This window comes from Humulus lupulus, chromosome 5 (assembly GCF_963169125.1).
Source record: "Humulus lupulus chromosome 5, drHumLupu1.1, whole genome shotgun sequence".
NCBI lineage: Eukaryota > Viridiplantae > Streptophyta > Magnoliopsida > Rosales > Cannabaceae > Humulus > Humulus lupulus.
In genome coordinates this window covers 219056737-219077535 of record NC_084797.1, presented here as the reverse complement: position 1 = coordinate 219077535, position 20799 = coordinate 219056737, and the positions used below count along the sequence as shown (strand labels likewise).

The window sequence follows — 20799 nt, the reverse complement described above, 5'->3', positions numbered from 1 at the left end:
ATGGCATCACAAGACAAGCAAGTATTTTATGTGAGTGATCCAGTAGATGCTCGATGGTCAGTTGTCCTAACAAGTCAACCGAAAGATTATCTGATCAAAGAGTCTGGGAGCGATGACATTATACTTGAACAAGAAACGTTTACCATTGATTCACCGCCTATTGATGTCACCATTGACAATGATGATGACTATATACGCGAGAATGGTGAAGGGTTGTGGGTAGAAAATTAAAGGTATATATATTAATTTTATGATTTTGTTTTTATGTATTTTGTGAAGTTTATACCAGATAATATTTTTGTTTACTTAATTGCAGGTACATTGATTATGGATCCATCATATGATGAAGATGGCGATCCGTTTGTTGATGATCATGGTAATGGTCTAGAGGGGATTAATCCTACCGCACCAACAAATACACAAGATAAGAAATATAGGGGTAAATCAAACTGTAGTGATGTATTCAAAGCAAGAAGTGAGGGTCGCAATTATGAGGTCGAGTACAATCGTTTTGGCCGAGCGATGGGAAAAGGGGGGATCAAGATGAACAGCACCATCGGTCTTCTATCACGCACAACCCTTCCTTTAGATATCGACAATTGGAAACAAATGCCAAAGGATAAAAAAGAGACTTTATGGGATCAAATACAGGTAACCTATAATATTGACTATTAAATTTATCATAATGAATTAATATATTGAAAAAAGTTTAATATTTTTGGGTTTGTTTGTGCAGGAAACGTTCAAACTTCCAAATTCTTCTAAAACAGATGTCCTCAAAGAAGCAGGAAAAACATGGAGAAATTGGAAAACAAGACTAACAAAAGATCTTATATATGTATATAAGAATGTAGCTCCTGAGCTTCTTGCCAAGCCGCCATCAGAGTACATCGAGTATTACAAACCGGAAGATTGGAAGAATTTTGTTGCAAAAAGACTAACCCCAGACTGGGAAGAGATGAGAAAACAAAAACAAAATGCTCGGGCTCAGAACAAGTATCCACATCACTCAGGGCGTGGTGGTTATGCATTGGTAGAGCAAAAAATGGAAGAGGAATTGGGTCATGAGTTGACCGAATATGACAAAGCTGAGATGTGGACACGGGCACGGATGAAAAAGAATTGAGAAGTTATTGATGAAGAAGCTCGAGATGTGGTCAATAAGATTGTAAGTGTTCTTCAATTTTTTAAAATAATTGTAATGGTTAATCTGTGTGTTAAATTCTAATCAATTTATTTACTATGTATATAGGCGGAATACAGGCAAAAAGTAGCAGAAGGCGAGTTGGTGGAGGAAGGTTCAAACGATATACTAACAATGGCATTAGGCACTCCAGAGCATGGAGGACGTGTTAGGGGGGTCGGTGCACATGTCGCTCCCCGTCAATTTTTTCATGTCCCACCGCCAAAAAGATTCAATCACAAACAAAAAGGTGTGGAAGATGCTCGTTATAAAGACCTTGAAGAGAAATGGCGTCAATCTGAAGAAAGGGCACGTCAACAGGAGGAAAAGTTAAACCAGTTGATGGCGCATATTGCATCTCAACAGAGCGGTGCATTTGGATCATCAAATGCATCTGGTTTGGGTGTAGGAGGAGCCTCAAACACACCACACGCACCATATGCCCCTCCACCACCGACACAGGCACAACATGCTCCGCCACCACCGACATGGACATCATATGCTCACCGACCACCCTCACAGCTACCACTTGCTCCTCCACCACCGACGCAGGCACCATGTGCTCCCCCACCACCACAATCAAATTTTCCTGAGGAGGTAATAGTTTCTTATTAATTCATTATTGCATATATTTGATACAGTAAAAATAAACTAGTTTATCGAAAAGTCTAACAGATTATTTGGAATGTAACAGATTAATTGTAAGTTGTGTCTTGGTTCGACACAAAATATAGTTGCAGAGGGGAAACTTGTAAGTACCTGTTGCACAGAAATACATAGCGTTCAACTGCCTCCTGGAAATTATCGTGTCAGAGTTGAGGTAGCCATTCAAGAGAATGCTAGTTTACCATATCCGCTTACAATGGAAGGTTATACATTGGTTGGACAAGCAGTTGGGTATGATGTTGGATGGCCAAAACATTGGGTTCTTACTAATCAACAAACGAAAGAGCCACTTGCACCCTCTACTCAACAACCAAGACAATCAAAGAAAAGAATAGAGGCATTGACACAGGAGCCTACAGAAGTGCCTATCACAAAAATATTGAGGTGTTTTGTGAAGTTTATTGATAAATGGCAAGCTGACCGTGTGGTAGAGATTCCAATTGTTGAAAGGGTATTTGGATTCGAAACTATCGCTCTATTAGGGAAAGATGATATCCTCCACTTGTGCAACTATGAGATGATTGGACAGACTGAGCTAGCATTATATATGAGGTACAATGGTGTTTATAATCTTAGTTTATTTAGTTTAACTTGAAATTTAATAGTTTATTAACTTTTTTAATTATATGTAGCTTCCTCGATGATTTGGTGCACTGCCACAAATGCCAGTTTGTGGCAGTGCCCCACTGACACAAATGACACTCTGGTTTGCGTCATGGGCAATTGCGTCACATAGTACACTGACGCAAAAACTCAACTGTGACAGTGGTAAACTGACGCAAATGGCCTTTTTTGTTATAGTGCGTCCATCCACCTCACAGCCGACTACCATTCCCACCTCAAGGGGGGAATTCTTCGAGGCCGAGCATTATTGGAGCTTGGTTTCTTTGTTAGGACAAATCACCAACATCCTAGCTCGCCACAACTTAGGATTGTCAGGCTTGCTGAGGTGTCGAGCTCCTACCTCAAATGAACGGAGCTGCTACGCCCTGGGAGACGGCCGTCCCGACAACAAGCTGAAGCTCGTGACTTGGAGCCACGAGCATATGAAGGCAGGGGCATTATTGCCCTTGAAGTCCTTTTTAAAGGACTTTCTTGATTTTTTTGGGCTCGCGCCCTTCCAGCTCCAGACTAACTCCTACAGGGTCTTGTTAGCCCTAAGGTCATTATACCAGGAACTGAAGTGGGAAGGACCTTTGCCAAGAGAGATCCTGTATCTCTTTTGTCTGAAGAGCAACCTCTCCCAAGCTTAGGGATGAGATGGATTCTACTATTTGTCGAGCTATCCCAAGGGGAGGAACATCTTCGAGAACATGCCCAACCATCCTCCTAACATCAAGTTGGCGTTCTTTTGGACAGACAGCCTAGCTCCTTCAAAATTTTATTCATCCTGACGAATTCTTAAGTATATGATCCTCTTTCCTTTCGTGCTCGACTTTCATTTAGGCTCGAACCAATCATAATGTATTCGATTCTTCAACCAAATATCACCATCCTACTCCTATGTACACAATGAATGAGCACAAAGAAACCCTGCTTCAGCTTCCATACGGTAGGTGCTCCTTGTCTTATCTTCTTCATGAAGATAAGCTTCGAGCTTGTGGTCTTCTCGAGTAGGGCCAATCAACAGACGATACCGCCTACTGGAAGTACACCAAGTGGGAGCATGTGCCAGTCCCCACTGATAAGCTTCCTCCGAGGTGAAGCTCGAAAGAACGATCTCTAGCTTGTTGTCACATGAGTCCGTGTTCAGGGAATGACGCCAACGACGAGGCCTCGAGCTTGAGTGACAGAGGTAAGGTCATTCTCAGCTCAGCCTTGTGGTCTCATTCCCTTCTTAAACATAGACCCGACACCCTGATCTTACTCCTGGATGATAGGGATAACTTTTATGTATGGTCTTGGGTAGATGATAGGGTCCATAGGTTTGATAGCTGGCTGGGGAGATACCAAACAATGTATAGTCTGAATGAAGTTTGGGATGGGATAGCCGTCCAATACAAAACAAACGACTATAGGGACCTTTCGAGGTAAACTTCCATGTATAGGGAAGGGACTCCCCCAGCCTCCTCTGAAGATAGGGGGATTTCCTGGTCCCCGAGCACGAGCTCGGGGGAGAGTTCTAGTTAGTTTTCTTGTCACTTGTCTTTGTTTCCTTAATTGTCTACCTTACGCTTGCTTTAGCATTTTAAGCTCATTTTCTAATGTGATTTGATCATGCAGGCACTATGGACTCTGATCTCGAGAATATGCTCAATAGCTGTTCGGGAGCTAAGCAGAGCAAACGCCCGAGGGCCTCACAAAAAACTAGTCGAGGTGACTCCTCCTCCTCCAGCTCCTCTTGTTCCGAGCCCAGTCGCAAACTCCACTCCCTAGGTTGACATTCCTGCGACAGATGCTCCTTCTCTGCCTCCTGTTGTCTAGATCCTTCCAACGATCGCCCCAGCTCCGTAGAAACCAACTCCCACTTGGGGGTGCCTGTTGTCGATTTCTACTCATTCTGATGAGTATGTTATCAACAATGCTGCTGGGACTCACGGAGCCACTCTCGGCTCGGACGTCCTGTCTCGAGTTGGCCAAAGCTTCAGCAGTCTTGGGGCTCCTCAATGGCAGTTCTTGGTCAATGCTCGGGACTCCCACGTTCTTTATGACAAGAGTACCGAGCTCATCTCCTCGGTAATTTCTCTTCGTTATTTATTGTAATTTTACTTAGAGTGCATTCTAACTTGATTTGTTTGTGTGTTAGGCCCTTGCTGCAGTTGCTCAGCTAAATTACAAGCTAAACAACGAGGTTCATGCGAGCATGTCCTATGCTCAGGAGTCAAAGGATCTCCAGCTTAAGCTCGCTGACGAGTTCAAAGCTGCAAAGTCAAAGCTGGAGGCTGAGCTTAAAGAGATGATTTCCAGGGTTTAGGAGCTTGAGAAACTAAATGTCGAGCTCAAAGAGAAGAGCTCCAAGGTTGAGGAGATTGAGAAGCTGAACGCTAAGCTTGAGGAGGAGAAACAGGCCACCTTCGAGATAATGGAGGGTGAAAAGGCTCGTCTTCTTGAAGAGTTTAAGCAAAGGAAGGATCGGGCAGTTGATATGGCCATGTACAGGATTTGGGCTAACAACGTCGATCTCGACACGAGCTTCTTGGGCACCTTTGAGGACGAGCTTCTGGTCAAATGGCAAGCTCGGCTAGAGGCGGAGGAAGCTGCTCAAGAGGATGCTGAGAAGGCTAAGGAGGATGCTGAGAAGGCTAAGGAAGGGTCAGGTGCTGTCAAGGGAGATGCTCATGCTTCCTAGATCTCGATCATGGGCTGCGTCCCATTTAAAAAAATTTGTAATAGTTTAGAGCCTTTCTTTTTCATGCCCTTGGGGCAAAAATAATTTATAGCTCGTAAAAGAGCTATTTACATTTGATATTTTTAATACCATGTTCGACTTTACATTAATATTTTTGTTTTACATCTCTCAGATTGAAATATTTTAAGCAATATATATTATATTTTTTCTTTTATGTTGGTTTATTTTATACAAATATATGTTGGATTTAAGCTCGAGGTTTGATGCATTCACGCATAGTTTGCTCGATATATCCATATCAGATCTCGTTATTTGTCAAGGTCAGATCTTACTTTTACCACGCACTCGGAAGTACTTAAGTGATATGTAAGCTAAGTAGTTTAGTTGTATCTTTCTTTTTATAGTCACTTTTCCCCTTCCTCGGACAGTTCCTTGAGGTTATGAGGTTGAAACTTTTTGTTGCAAAACACTCCAGCCTCGGTATCAACTTAGCTTGCACTAGGTTTATCTTTTTCCCACTTGTGTAGATCGATTTTAGTTGGTTTTTTCCAAACCTATTTAGGTCGTGTTTGGTTCGTAATCCATACACTTAAATATTTTTGATCTAGTTATATCCAGATCACACTAGTTCGTGTATCTAGTCATATACAGACACTTTATTTTTAATAATCTGGTTTCGTCCAAATAATCTTAGCTCGCGCATCTGGTTATATCCAGACACTATTTTTAATAATCTGGTTATGTCCAAATTATCTTAGCTCGCGTATCTGGTTATATTTAGACACTTTATTTTTAGAATACACTTTTAACTTCTATGTCGGGTTATTGGTCCAGACATTTGTTAGTTTTTGTGTATGCTATATTGGAGTTATTTATTTTTTTCAAACTAATGGTATGTATACCACTGATGCCCCCTTAATATCCTATGAGTGAGATCATAGGTTATTAAATTAAGAGAGTTTGCAAAAAATACAACTCATTGAAACAAAAATGACTTTTAATCAAAATTTAACACTTTATTAACAAAAACTTTGTAAAGATAGACAAGCATGGTTACACGAGACATCATTCCTACACTATTGGTAGTAAGGTCGTAGATGTTCGCCATTCCAAGATCGTGGTACCAATTCTCCGTTTAATCTCGCCAACTTATAGACGCCAGGTCGGATAACTGACTTGATTTGGTAAGGTCCTTCCCAATTAAGCCCAAGTACGCCAGCAGCCAGGTCCCTTGTAGCTAGGAACACACGCCTTAACACTAAGTCTCCCAATCTGAACTTCCTATCCCGAACCTTTTTATTAAAATATCGGGTAGCTCGCTATTGGTATGCTGGATTTCTCAGTTGAGCTTCATCTCACCTTTCTTCAACAAGGTCCAGACTTACTTCGAGCTGGGATTGGTTCGAGGCTTGATCATAAGCATGGCTGCTAATAGTGGGTATTTGACCTCGATTGGTAACATGGCCTCGCATCCATATGCCAGGAAAAAAGGGGTATGTCTTGTTGAAGTGCGAGCTGTAGTTCGATATGCCCAAAAAACTTGGCGCAACTCCTCGGGCCATTTTCCCTTAGCTTCTTCCAACTTATTTTTCATAGAACTCTTATTTATTGCTTCGATTTGGCCATTTGGTTGGGGATGGGAAATGGAGGAGAAGCTTTTTATTATCCCATTTTTTTCACAAAAGTGGATGAATAATTCACTATCGAATTGAGTACCATTATCCGATACTATTTTCCTTGGAATTCCATACGGGCAGATGATGTTTTTTACCACAAAGTCCAAGACTTTTTTCGAGGTAATCATTGCCAGAGGTTCGGCCTAGGTTCATTTTGTAAAATAATCGACCGCGATCACTGCATACTTAACTCCACCTTTGCCGGTTGGCAACGAGCCTATAAGATCGATTCCCCACATCGCAAATGGCCATGGGGAGGTCATCATGGTTAGCTTAGATGGAGGAGCTCGCAGAATTGTAGCGAATCGCTGGCATTTATCGCATTTCTTGACATACTCGAATACGTTTGCTTTGATAGTGGGCAAGAAGTATCCTTGTCTTATAATTTTCTTTGATAGTCTATGCCCCCCAGTGTGGTCTCCACAAAACCCTTCATGAATTTCTTCTAGGATTTTCTTGGCCTCGGGTGGAGTCACACATCGGAGTAATGGCATAGAATATCCTCTCCGATATAACCTTCCTTCCACAATAGTGTAACTGGGAATCTGATACATCAGCTTTCGAGCCTTGTTCTGTTTTGCTAGGAGAATGTAAGTTTCGAGGTAATTAACTATTGGGGTCATCCAGGTTGGTTCGGAGCCAATCATGCATACATTTTTCTGTTCAGGCTCGCTAATACTAGGAGTCGAAAGGTGCTCAATAGGTACTACATTTAGCGCATCGACCTCGTTGGACATGGAAAGTCTGGCTAGGGCGTCCGCGTTTGAGTTTTTCTCTCGGGGAACCTGCTCTATCGTATAGAACTCAAAATGTTCGAGCGCTGCTTTCGCCTTTTCTAAATATGCGGCCATCTTCATGCCACGAGCCTGATATTCTCCTAGGATTTGGTTAACCACCAACTGCGAATCACTGTAGCAACGTGTTGCTTTGGCCTTGAGTTCTTTGGCTAGTCAGAGTCCTGCCAATAGAGCTTCGTACTCAGCCTCATTGTTAGATGCTTCAAAGTTGAATCTCAAGGTAGAGTGAAATCGACTTCCAGTTGGAGTGATTAATATAATCCCTGCCCCTGATCCATTTTCGTTGGTAGATCCATCAACGTAAAGTTTCCACAGCTTGTGGGCTTGGGTTACAACTTCGTCATCAAACACTCCTGTACATTCCACTATGAAGTATGCCAGGGCCTGCCCTTTTATGGTCGTTCTTGGATGATACGTGATCTCGAACTGCCCGAGCTCAACAACCCATTTTAACAATCTGCCTGAGGCTTCTGGTTTGGACAAAACTTGCCGTAGCGGTTGGTCAGTCAGCACATGGATGGGGTGTGCTTGAAAGTAAGGTCGGAGCTTTTGAGACGAGTGGATCAGGCTAAAGGCCAGTTTTTCCATTATTGGGTATCTCAATTCTGCCCACAATAACCTCTTGTTGGCATAGTACACTGGATTTTGCACCTTCTGGTTTTCTCGGTCGAGCACAGTACTGATGGCGTTCTCAGTCGTAGCGAGATACAAGTATAAGACTTCTCATGTGATAGATTTTGACAAGATCGGAGGTTCCGCGAGGTATTTCTTTAGGTTCTGGAATGCGAGCTCGCATTCCTCTGTCCATTTGAATTTTTTGCCTCCTCTCAAAAGTTGAAAAATGGAAGACATCGGTTTGCAGATTTAGAGACAAACCTACTTAACGCCGCCATCCGTCCAATTAAGCACTGGACATTTGTATGCTTTCGAGGTGAGGGCATGTCAATTAACGCCTGGATCTTGTCAGGATTAACCTCTATTCCTCGCATGTTCACTATGAAGCCTAGAAACCTCCCCGACGATACTCCAAAAAAGCATTTTTGGGGGTTGAGTTTCATGTTGTATTTCCGTAGCACGGCAAAGCATTCTTCGAGGTCGTCCACATGGTTATCGTTATGTTTAGATTTGACTAATATATCATCAACATACACTTCCATGTTATTACCTATCTGCTCGGAGAACATCCTATTCACAAGCCTTTGGTACGTTGCTCCAGCATTTTTTAGCCCGAAGGGCATAACATTGTAACAGTACAACCCTTTATCGGTTACAAAGTTCGTATGTTCTTGGTTGGGTGCATGCATGGCGATCTGGTTATATCCAGAATAAGCGTCCATGAATGACATAAGTCTGTGCTCAGCTGTGGCATCTACGAGCTGATCAATCCGAGGTAGGGGAAAGCAATCTTTTGGGCATGCCTTGTCGAGGTCAGAGTAATCGATGCAAGTTTGCCACGTTCCGTTAGGTATCAGGACCAATACCGAATTGGCGATCCAATCAGGATAGAAGGCATCTCGTATGAACCGATTTTCCTTTAACCTGTCAACCTCTTCCTTCAAGGCTTTCTTTCTATCATCGTCGAGGAGTCTTCATTTTTGTTGCTTCGGGGGGAAGCTTTTGTCGATATTGAGCACGTGGCTCATTACATTCGGGCTTATCCTATTGGAAATGTGCCCTGAAAGCATATGTAGTAGACATTGTTTTATGAAATAAATAAATAAATTGATTTTGTTATGCATATATTTTATGGACTATATTATTCTGTGATAATATTATGTAAATATCAGGAAAATTCAACTTCATATATGTGATCTCAAACACGTATTGGTACGGGAGGATTGTGTTTGAGATAAATGAACTTGAATAGTTCGCAGTAAAATAAAGTTAAGGGATCTTTAGATTAATTACTACAAGTACGGTCCACTAGTATTATGAGTACTTCTAGATCCAGATCACTAGTGTGCTAGGACACTTTAGTGGAGGTGCTTTATATATTAGAGAATATATAGAACTGGACCAGATATGTTTATTAATACTTAGTTAAATACCGTTTCGAAGTATTAATTAAATATATCAACTGATGATCATATACAAATAGATCTTATTCCTGAAGTTACTATGAACTCCTGTTTATGTTATATGAGTTCTTTGATTCACTTGTTAGGGCCTGTCAGAATGATCAGGCTAGAAACTTTTGTTTTGGGAACTCATTAATGTAGATTGATGGGGACCTTGTATACAGATATGGAATCTATGCCTTCTCGCAAGAGATTGAATGGTGGTTCTCTTAAGGGTTGACTTTTGGGACTGAAAGGTTATTGAGCTCAAATTCATAATTTAGTTATGAATTAACCTTCACTAGTAAAGTCAATGGTACTTAAGGAAACAAGAGATAATTAAAAGGGTAAAATGGTAATTTTATTACCGATTAATTATGAACCATTATTAGAGGATCAATTTGTACGCAATGATTACATCAATGTACGCTTTATAATTATAAAGTACTCAGTAAATGAAATGTGTATAATTATAAGAGTGCAATCTCATATTTATAGTGGAATAATCATGAGATTAATAAATTAAGATTATTTAATTAAGGAGTTTAATTAATAATCTCAAATTTATTGGAGCTTGGAATTATAGGTCCATAGGTCCCCATAGCGGCTCTATCAACACTATTCAAGGTAAGAGTTGATATGAAGGGAAAAATAGTTTAAAGACATATTTAAGAAGAAATTTGTTCTTCAGGCCAAATATGCAATTATATGATAATAGTAATTAATTAATTAATTACAAATTAGTTGTAGTTAACAAAATTAATTAATATTTAATTATTGTATCATTTTTGAAATTATATTAAATAATTAAAATAATTTCAAAATTTAATTAAATAACTAATTAATTATAAATTTCGAAATTATAATAAATTAAATATTTATTTTCGAAAATATTGGAAATAATTAATTGGTAGAATTAATTAAATATCCTTATTTGAGTGGGAGATAATAATCTGATAAGTTCAAATTGGATTTAAATTTAAAAGATTAATATTTATTCAAATAATTAATTATATTTGATAATTAGTTAAAAAGATAATTAATTTAATTTGAATTAGTTATGAGGTTGTTAGATTTTATCTGACAAAGTAGTTTGAATAAATAATTAAATAAAAATTGAAAAAACCAACATCCCTAAAAATAGGAATGCTACACGTGTGGCGTGTAGGGCTATTTTTCAGGGATAGGATTTTCACTTTTATTTAATTAATTAATTAATTAATTGATAATTCAAAAAAATTGGTTTCTGGATATTTTCATTAATAAAATAATTAATTAATTAAAAAGTAAATTGTAAGTTGGTTACAGATTTATTTTTAAAATTTTAATATTTTCTTTTAAGTATGACTAATCAGAAAATATTCAGATATCTGAGACAACTCAGTCTATTCACTCTGTGAAAAATAGAACAGTAGTTTTCTCTCCATGAAAAATAAAGAACCAATTCTCAGGCCTATTCTCTTGATCTCATGTGTTGAGTACATCAAGTAGAATCACAAATAAACTATCATTCATTCTCTAAGTGCCTACACACTTCTTGAGGTGTAGAGAACGCTTTGGAAGATCTTGGTGTGAGTACGTGGTAGCAGCTTGGATAGGAAGATCGTTCTAAATACGAAAAGATAGCAATGACACTTGATAGGCTTCAAGAGGTATGAATTCTATCCTTAACTTGCTTATGATTAATGTATGTATATTAATGGATCCGCATATTTAAAGGTAGTTTAAATATGTTACAAAATTGTTGTTGTACACTGGGCCAACCCCACCACCATTCCGCTGCGTATTAGGAAATTCGTTCCTAACATATCCCTACCATGTCCGAATGTGACCAAGCGAAAACATCCTGGTTTCTCCTTAGGAAGAAAATTAATTGTTATTTTACTTTTTCAGGAAGGTTTCTTCCCACCTTCACAGTCTTTGGAGGGTCAGCTTCTTCGAGCTTAACCTCTTCGAGCTCTTCCAATGGCTCGAGGTCAGCCCTCTCCTCTTCTCTAAGGTTGATTTCTTCATCTATTTTGAAGATTGTCCCATCCTTATTTTGAATCACAACAAGTGCTTGTGCACTTGTTTGCTTTTTCTCTCTAACGAAAATACTGTAGTATTCCCTCCCTGCGAGCTGGTCCCCTTTTAGAGTCCCGATGCCACTAGAAGTCGGGAACATGATGGCTAGATGCTTAACAGACGAAACTGCCCCCAGCCTTACTAGGGCGGGTCTCCTAAGCAGTACGTTATAGGATGATGGGAGATCCACCATGAAGAACTCCATCATCTTGGTCATAGAGACTTGGTAGTCTCCCAAGGTTACTGGGAGTTTGATGGATCCCATGCAAGCAATCCTTTCTTCTGAAAAGTCGTACAATGTAGTTGCACAGGCTTTTAGGTTGTGAAGCGCGAGTCCCATCTTTTCTAAAGTAGCCTTATAGAGGATATTCACTGAGCTTCCATTGTCAATTAGGACTCGGTACACCCTCTTGTTCGCGTGCTAAAGGGTGATGACCAAAGGGTCATTATGAGGGAACTGTACGTGAGAGGCGTCGTCTTCAATAAAAGTTATGGGTTGTGTTTCAACCCTTTGTTGTTTCAGAGCTCTAGGTTCAGGTTCGTAGGGAGAACCGTCACCAGTTTTTAACTCATTGACATATCTTTTTCTAGGCATTCCTACCCATTCCTGCGATATGAGGTCCCCTCGAGATGGTTATCACATCCTCTCCATTAATCGGAGGGGTTCGCTCATCCTCTCGAGGTCAAGAGTTATTTTTTTGGGCAGGTGGTATAGCTATTTCCCTTTGGCTGGTGGAAGCCTGGTTGGGGTTTCGGTTTCTTACATATTGCTCGAAATATCCCCTCAAGATCAATCCTTCGATCTCATCTTTCAACTGTCGACACTCATCGGTTGTATGTCCGATGTCTCGATGGAATCTGCAGTACTTGTTGGAGTCTCTTTTTGCCTTTTGGTTCCTCATGGGATCAGGTCGTCTGAAAGGGATCTGGTTTTCATTAGCCATGTAGATATTCTCCTGAGACTCATTGAGCTCAGAATACACCTTGTATACGGAGAATTATTTTTCCCCTTTCTTCTTCTTTCCCCCATTCTCCTCGGGGTTATTCCCTTCATTTTTCTTTCTTTTAGAAGGGTTGTCCCCAGGGGTTTTTGAAGTCGTAGGATCCACCGAGGTCGAGGCAGAGTTTGTGTTTCCCCCATTCTCCTCGGGGTTATTCCCTTCATTTTTCTTTCTTTTAGAAGGGTTGTCCCCAGGGGGTTTTGAAGTCGTAGGATCCACCGAGGTCGAGGCAGAGTTTGTGTTTGCTGTAGTTACGGGCTAAGAGGTCATATTCAATGCTGACCTTGCCTCTTCTACATTAACAAACCTCTGAGCTCGTCGATTGAACTCGGTTAAGGACCTTACAAGCTTCCTTTACAAATATTCCCAGAGGGGACTTCCAAGCATTATTCTTGCTCAAACATCCATTAAATGGCCACTATCGTCAACATCACGAGCTTGAGCGACTTCCAAGTTAAACCTTGTGAGATAACCTTTCAGTGACTCATTTGCCTGCTGTCGGACATTGGTCAAGGTAGAAGCCTCGGGCCTGATGCGGACCATGGCTTTGAATTATTTCTTGAAATCTCTCGATAGTTGATCCCAAGAAGAAATCAAATGTCTTTTGTATTTTTCAAACCAGTTTTTTGCTGGTCCCCTGAGAGAGGTTGGGAACAGCATACACCTAAGCTCGTAGCCCACATTACTGGCTCGCATAATTGTGTTGAACGTGCTTAAGTGGCTATATGGATCTGAATTTCCATCGAATGGCAGGACATGAGGAATTCTAAATCCTTGAGGAAATGTGGTGTTAGAGATATGCGGGGAAAAGGGCTTGAGTTCCTCATCGAACTCTTCGTCCCATTCCCGGCTATGTTCGTTCTGCAAGAGTCTGAATGCTCTTTTCAACTGCTCAATCCTTTCTTGGACTGGATCTATGGGAGGTATGGCCCGAATCAGAGGGAGCTGGTTATCGTTGATTACGACTCCAGTTCCCCGCCTTGGCGCGGGGTGTTTGCGTTCGTTGAGATGATCTCTCAGATCTGGATTCGGGGGATTATCTCGTCCCAGATTATGGTTTAAATGCCCCCGTAAATTTGGGTGATCTCCTCGATTTTGTGGCAAAAATACAAAATATATACATCCTTTTGTACTTAGGTCCATAACATTAAATTTTAGCATTTTTCTTTCTAAACAAACATAACTTCAAATTTATTGAAAAAAATACATTTCATAATTATTATTTTGAATTATAATATTCAAACAGTAATTAAATTATTTTTTAAATATAATTTTAGCATAGTTACAATAAATATTTATCAATATATTTAATGACAATTTCAATAATTATATTATAAATTCTTCAAAGTAATATCATCATTATTATTTTGATTATTTTGATTTTATTAAAAAGAATATCGAAATTTAAAGTTGGGGACTTATATGCAAAATGACGTATAGATTTTGGACTTTTGTCCCAAAACCTTAATTTTTTGACAGAATAATTAGATGGAAAAGTAAAATGACTAACGATGCTAACTTTAAAGATACTCGGGATTTAAATGCAAAAAAAAAAAAAAAATTAAGTTTAGGGACCTATGTACAAAAGGTGGATTAGGCTGGCTGCAAATAAGCCTTTAATTATTGTCATTTTGGTTAATCTCTTTTAGGACCTTTCAAACAATGTATTACTTTTACTTTTCTTTCTATCTTATTCACACAATTACCTTGATTATTTCTTAAATTTTATTCCATCCAACCAAACACTTTGTTAGTTACCGTAGTTTTATTCAAATGTTACTCTATAAACCTAATAATAATACTGTTACAATTCGGAGCTTTTAGCTATAATAATATTGTTACAATTAAGGGGTCTAAAAGTAAGATAGGAAAGATTTTTCAAGTCACCAACTTGCAAGACTTGAAAGTTGGGGACTTGAAAGTATCCACTTTTCATGTATCGCAAGAGGAGACATAAAAGACTATTCACGTCTCTCACGTGATATGCTCCCATTTTTTTAACGCGATACACTTTATTTTATTTTCAAATATTAATTAAATTATTTAATATATTTGTTTAATTAATTAAAATAAATTATTATAATTATTTTAGATTTTTATTAAAAAAAATTAATTAATAAAATTTAAATTTATTATTTTATTATAAAATAATTATTAATTGTGTTTAGAAACATAGGTGAATGTTAAATTTATAGAGGGGAGAAAGGGAGGTTTTTTGTTTCTAAACAATGCGGGACTGAATATAGATAGAAAGAGATTTTAAGTCATACTAAATAATCCCTATTTTAAAATAAATAAAAATTTGTTAGTTTTTTTTTTAAAAAAAAAACATATTTAAATTTAAAAAAAAAAATACACTTAACAACTCCTTTAAAATTTCATGTCTTATCCAGTGAGACATAAATAAAATACTTTTCATGTCACCATATACAAGACATGAAATGCTCTCTAAACTTTTAATGTCTTGCAGCTAGGGACAAAACACATTTAGGACTCCCCCAATTAATGTTTTTATTTTAAAACAATTATTTGTATTTGTTTTCAATATAGTTTAGTAAATTTTTGACAATTCTGAATTTGGTCAATTCCAATATTTTTTTATCATTTGGCTCCCTACTTACAGTTATTATGCAATACATGAAATGAAGTCATCTTTTTATCAAATTGTACTTATAGTAGTGTAAATACAAAGAATATTGCTATGGAACACTCTATAAAATGGTGTCCAACAATTATATTATTGGTTCCTTTTTGATAAGGGATATTCTAATAATTGTTATTAAATTGCACAAATAACCGTATATGGTATTGGGCACAATAACATGTCAAATGTTAATTGAGTTTACTATTAAGTTAATTAAAAGAGTTAGATAAAAAATATTGAAAGTGATCGCAGTTTAGTTTAAAAAAGAAAAGAGCTAATAACATATAAATTATGAACAGTATTTATATCCCATTCCGAACCAACCAAATGATAAGGGGAACTTCATAGATTGACCCTTTTTAACCCTATATTTATAACCCTAACCCCTAATTGATGTTTCCCACATTAATGACTTTACAGACACTTAAAAATACATTAATACCCTTTAATAGATATTAAGTTGTTCTCTCTTTTGTTTGTCTTGCACATACCTAGCAGCCACGAAAATGATCTACTCTCACAAAAAATAGCAAACACGTATTCTCTCTCAAATCATCAAATCTCAAAGATCATCACCATTTTTTCACACCAAGATTTGGGAAGTGACGTTATCTCCCACATCTCTTTTCTTCTCACCCAAGTTGAAGAAGATTGAAGAAAAATCATCTCCCAAACTTGAAGAAGATTTAACATTTGATTTGATAATGAGTAAGTATTTTTTTATTTATAGGTTATGGGTGTCTTGTGTAATAGTTTAAATGGAGTTTTCGAACTACTCTACACTAAAAAATCTGTGAAAAGAAATAATTTTATGTTGAGATGACGAATTTTTGATTGATTTCCGCGATTTAGGTCACTGCGTTCACACATTGTTCAAACGAGTTGACACATTATTCACACTTGGTTCACACATGATTCGTACTTAGTTCACACATGATTCGTACTTAGTTCACACTTGGTTCACACATACTTCACACATGATTCACACATACTTCACACATGATTCACACTTGGTTCACACATAATTCACATATGGTTTACACATTGTTCACACATGCATGATTCACACTTGATTGACACACGGTTCATTGATTTCTGCGATTTAGGTCATTGCGTCGTTCACACATTGTTCAAATGAGTTCACACATTATTCACACTTAGTTCACACATGATTCATACTTGGTTCACACTTCGTTCACACATACTTCACACATGATTCACACTTAGTTCACGCATAATTCACATATGGTTTACACATTGTTCACACATGTATGCTTCACACTTGGTTCACACACAGTTTGCACTTGGTTCACACACGTTTCACACTTGGTTCACACATGCTTGCTTCACACGTTATTTCTTATTTCTTTTGGCTTGTTTTACCTAATAACCTTTGGGTTCCTAACATTTTGTCATATGTTATACAGGTCAAACACATATAAATATTGTGGTGTTATATGATGGATCGTGGGAACAAGTTTTGAACGAATGTTGGTCATTTAGTGCAAAACAAAGCAAGGGTATGAAGGTGCCAAAGACTATCACTTTCAATAGTCTTGTTGATCAATTGTATACTTTAATCGGAGCTGACAAGTTTTGTATTGATCTTGACTTAAATGTAATCTATCATTTTGGAAGTAAAAGTATCCCTCCATCTTTGATTAGTAATGATGATGATGTTGCTTTTTTTCTTGATGAGATATGAACATCTATCAATCATCAGACACCCCTATGTGTGTCTACAATAGAGAAGAGAAGTAATGATCATTTTGGTTACTAAGCACCCATCGAAGGTAGCTATCTGCAACAGAGCCGTGAAACAACCAATCTTCCCACCACCACTGAAGGCTCCTAGCTGCGTCGTTCCGTGGCGATGTTGGCATCTCCACTGCACCGAGGCAAGTCCATGAACCCCATCACCACCATCGAAGCGGTGAAGACTCACAACAAATTCATCTCCTATCGCCGATGTCGTCTCTGCCCAAACCATCGAAGTGCCGACGACTCCTAGCGGCTCCATATCCTACGCCGACGTCACCGCTGCCCAACAACACTGTAGGCTCACTGCATTGCCTAGTGTCGGCTGGGAAGCTTGGTGTGTAATCAAATACTTTAGCCTCTCGTTTTTATGTTTACAGAACATATAATAAATATTAATCTATTAATAATATATATATGCCCAAATAGTTTAACTCGTTTTTATGTTTACAGAATATATATATAGCCCAAATAGCTTTACTGTTTTTATGTTTATGGAATATATATACATATTAATCTATGAATAATATATGCCCATATAATGAAAAATATGAATTAGTGTGAATTTATTTCAATGTGCTAGCTTTACATATATGCTAAATCTTTTATTGTTCATTTTGACTTTGTGTTTGAGATTTGATGGTTGTGGTCTGAAATTTGTTAGAAGAAGTTTGTTTAAGTTTGGGCCATTTTGGTGTGAAAAACGAGTGAATTTAGTGTGAACTTGCTGTGAACCATGAGTGAATATAGTTTGACCCAAGTGTGAATGTGGTATGACCAATTAATGTGTAATTTTAGTGTGAATCATGGCAGAATTTGGTGTGAACCATGTGTGAGCCGTTGAGATTTTATTTGAGTTTGTGATTTATAAGTAATGTTTGTACCTTATTAATTTATTATTTTTTTGTAGGATCTTGTGAAGGCCACACTCAATCCAAGACCCAGAGAGAAATAATTTCATGACTATTATTCAAGGACCGAATGAATTACTCATGGGTCGTGTTATTAGCTTTGTAGACAATGATGTGTAATTGAAGTTTTAAAGGGAAGAACGTGAGGAACCTCCCATGGAGCCCGATGTAGTAGATGGACATCATCACGAGCAAGACTAGAAAGAGATACCAACTCCAATTAACACTCACCATGAGAAGTTATTCATTGATGTTGACAACAACATGGATGTCTTTAGAGAAAAAACTTGTTTAGATTTGTTTTACCACAACTTACAAACATAGTTATCTTTTATTTAGATATTTGTATCTTATTTTTGAATGTATGAAGAAAACTATGTCAACTTCATCTCATTAAATGAAATTGAATGACTTCGTCAATTTCATCTTATTAATGGAAGAAAACTTTGTCACTTTTATCTTATTAATCTGTGTGAACCAGGTGTAAATTATGTGTGAATTAAGTGTGAATTAGGTGTGATTTATGTGTGAATGTGAACTAGTGTTTGAACCATGTTTGAACCAGGTGTGAATTAAGTATGAATTGTGTTTGAATTATGTGGTGAATTAGGTGTGAACTAGGTATGTGAATCAATTGTGAATTAGATGTGAACAAGGGGTGAACTTGGAGTGAAACAAGTGTGAATTAGGTGTGAATCATGCGTGATCTAGGTGTGTGAATCAACTGTGAATTAGGTGTGAACCAAGGGTGAATGTGGTGTGAAATTGTAATGACCCACTACTCTAGACTATTTGGACCATTAACGAAACTATACATAAAAATTCTTACTAAAACATACATTTGCGAAAATACCATAATTTATTATAAACGTGTAGAAACAAAGGTTACTTTCATAAATATAAGTAGGATATGGGTACCCATTGTCTTTAAAACAAAAATAACTTAAAAACTAAAAAGATTTACATAGAAAATGCGGAAAATACATTTAAAACCATAAAAAACATAAACAAGACTACATCCTCGAATCGAATAACGCTCGGCTCCTTGACTCCATTCACCATCGATACACATCCTCTAAGCGTCACGAATCTTTCCACCTCTAAAGCTTATTTCCTGCACATAAACAGAAAGGAATGAGCCTAATGCCCAGCAAGGAAAATCTAACACATAGTCATAAACATAACTTCATAAGAAACATAAAGACTTAACATAATACATATAACATACACTTATTATAATGGCCATTATTACTTGGGGTCCCATAGAATAAACAAGCATATGCCCATGGGATTAGTGGGGTCCTACTAGCTAAGTAGGTCATATGCCCATAACCCATTTGGGGTCTTGTTAGCCATATGGGTCATATGCCCAAGCCTACAAACATACATACATATCATAACACATTCAATAACATAAAACATATAGATAACATAAGCACATAACATATTGATTCTAGCCTATTTTCCTTACCAAAGTTACTGGGATATAATGGACTGAGTTGGGACTTTTTGGAACACTCCTAAAACCATAAGAAAGAGTGAGTCTAAAGAAAGGAGATGAAATGAAAGAGATGGAAAGACTAAACCATTTGAGAAACATGCTTACCGAACTTATGTGCTCAAGAACTTAGATTCCCTAACCAAAATGAAGATTAAGGTTAGAGATTGAGTAGAAGACTATGAGAAAGAAAATAACATAATACAGAAAGGAACTAGAGTTTTGGTTACCTCAAAGACTTGAAAGACCAATCTACACCTCCACCGAAATACTATAGAACTCACTTCCCAAAGTGTTTGATAAGCTTATGATGTTTAAGCTTATAGTTTTTCCCAAACCAGGTGTTTACACTCTCACACTCACTTAACACTAGCAGCTTCTGAACTTAGAGCAAAAGGTGAATAATGGCTGGGTACTAGGTCCTATTTATAGAGTTTGGAGATGAAAAGATCTTGATTTTACTTGAATAAAAATAATAGCTTTTTAGGTGAAAATCATTTGAATAATCGTTCAGCAGAGGCTGAAGACTCGTTCAAAAGATGCTGGACTGTTGAAGGAGTTTGAATGGCTGAAAGGAAATGAATTCAAAAGAGTTTGAATTTATGCTGAATGAGGCGATATATCGCCCCCTGTAGGCGATATATCGCCTGGGCCAGTATGTCCGAGGCGACCGTGCATCGTTTCGTGTTTTCCGTATCTACGTGCTGCGACATATCGCCCCCTATAGCTGCGATATATCGGCACACGCTGAATATTTAAACACGAAATTACACATTTTTAGCTAAGTTTGAATGGAGTAAACAGCCTTGACTAAGCCCTCAACCTACTCAAAGCTGCTGACTGACCCTATAACATTCAAACTTTACTCCTTATTAGATTTAATCCCCAAAAATACTTAATCCTTAATCACCATTCATAACATGTGTTTAAAATCCTATTGGTTGATGTCTAAACCTTATAATATAATAAATATAATCCTTAATATCAGTCACTTTAATCAAACCTTAGGCTATACTTAATATTCTTAAACTATAGATTAAACTTAGAAAATCTATAAGTACTACTATGAGTGTCCAAATAATTCCCGGTCTGAACCAAAAATCCATAGTAACAAAGATAATGCTATAAATACTATCATACTACTATCTATCTTAGTTAAGTAAAGTTCTTGGACTCTACAGAAATAGGTGTGAATATGTGGATCAATCTGGTGAACTTGGTGTGAATTAGTTGTGAACTAGGTGTGAATTAGGTG

The 20799-nt window shown here is 37.8% G+C and overlaps 1 protein-coding gene across 1 annotated transcript in view; it reads left to right on the top strand.

Moving 5' to 3' along the window:
• Positions 1-20799, top strand: part of LOC133779956 (uncharacterized) — a 101365-nt gene continuing 80566 nt past the window's right edge. The window contains exons 1-2 of the mRNA XM_062219851.1: positions 1-73; positions 317-651. Of these exons, the coding sequence (XP_062075835.1) occupies positions 1-73; positions 317-651 (408 nt within the window). The remainder of the gene's footprint in view (positions 74-316; positions 652-20799) is intronic.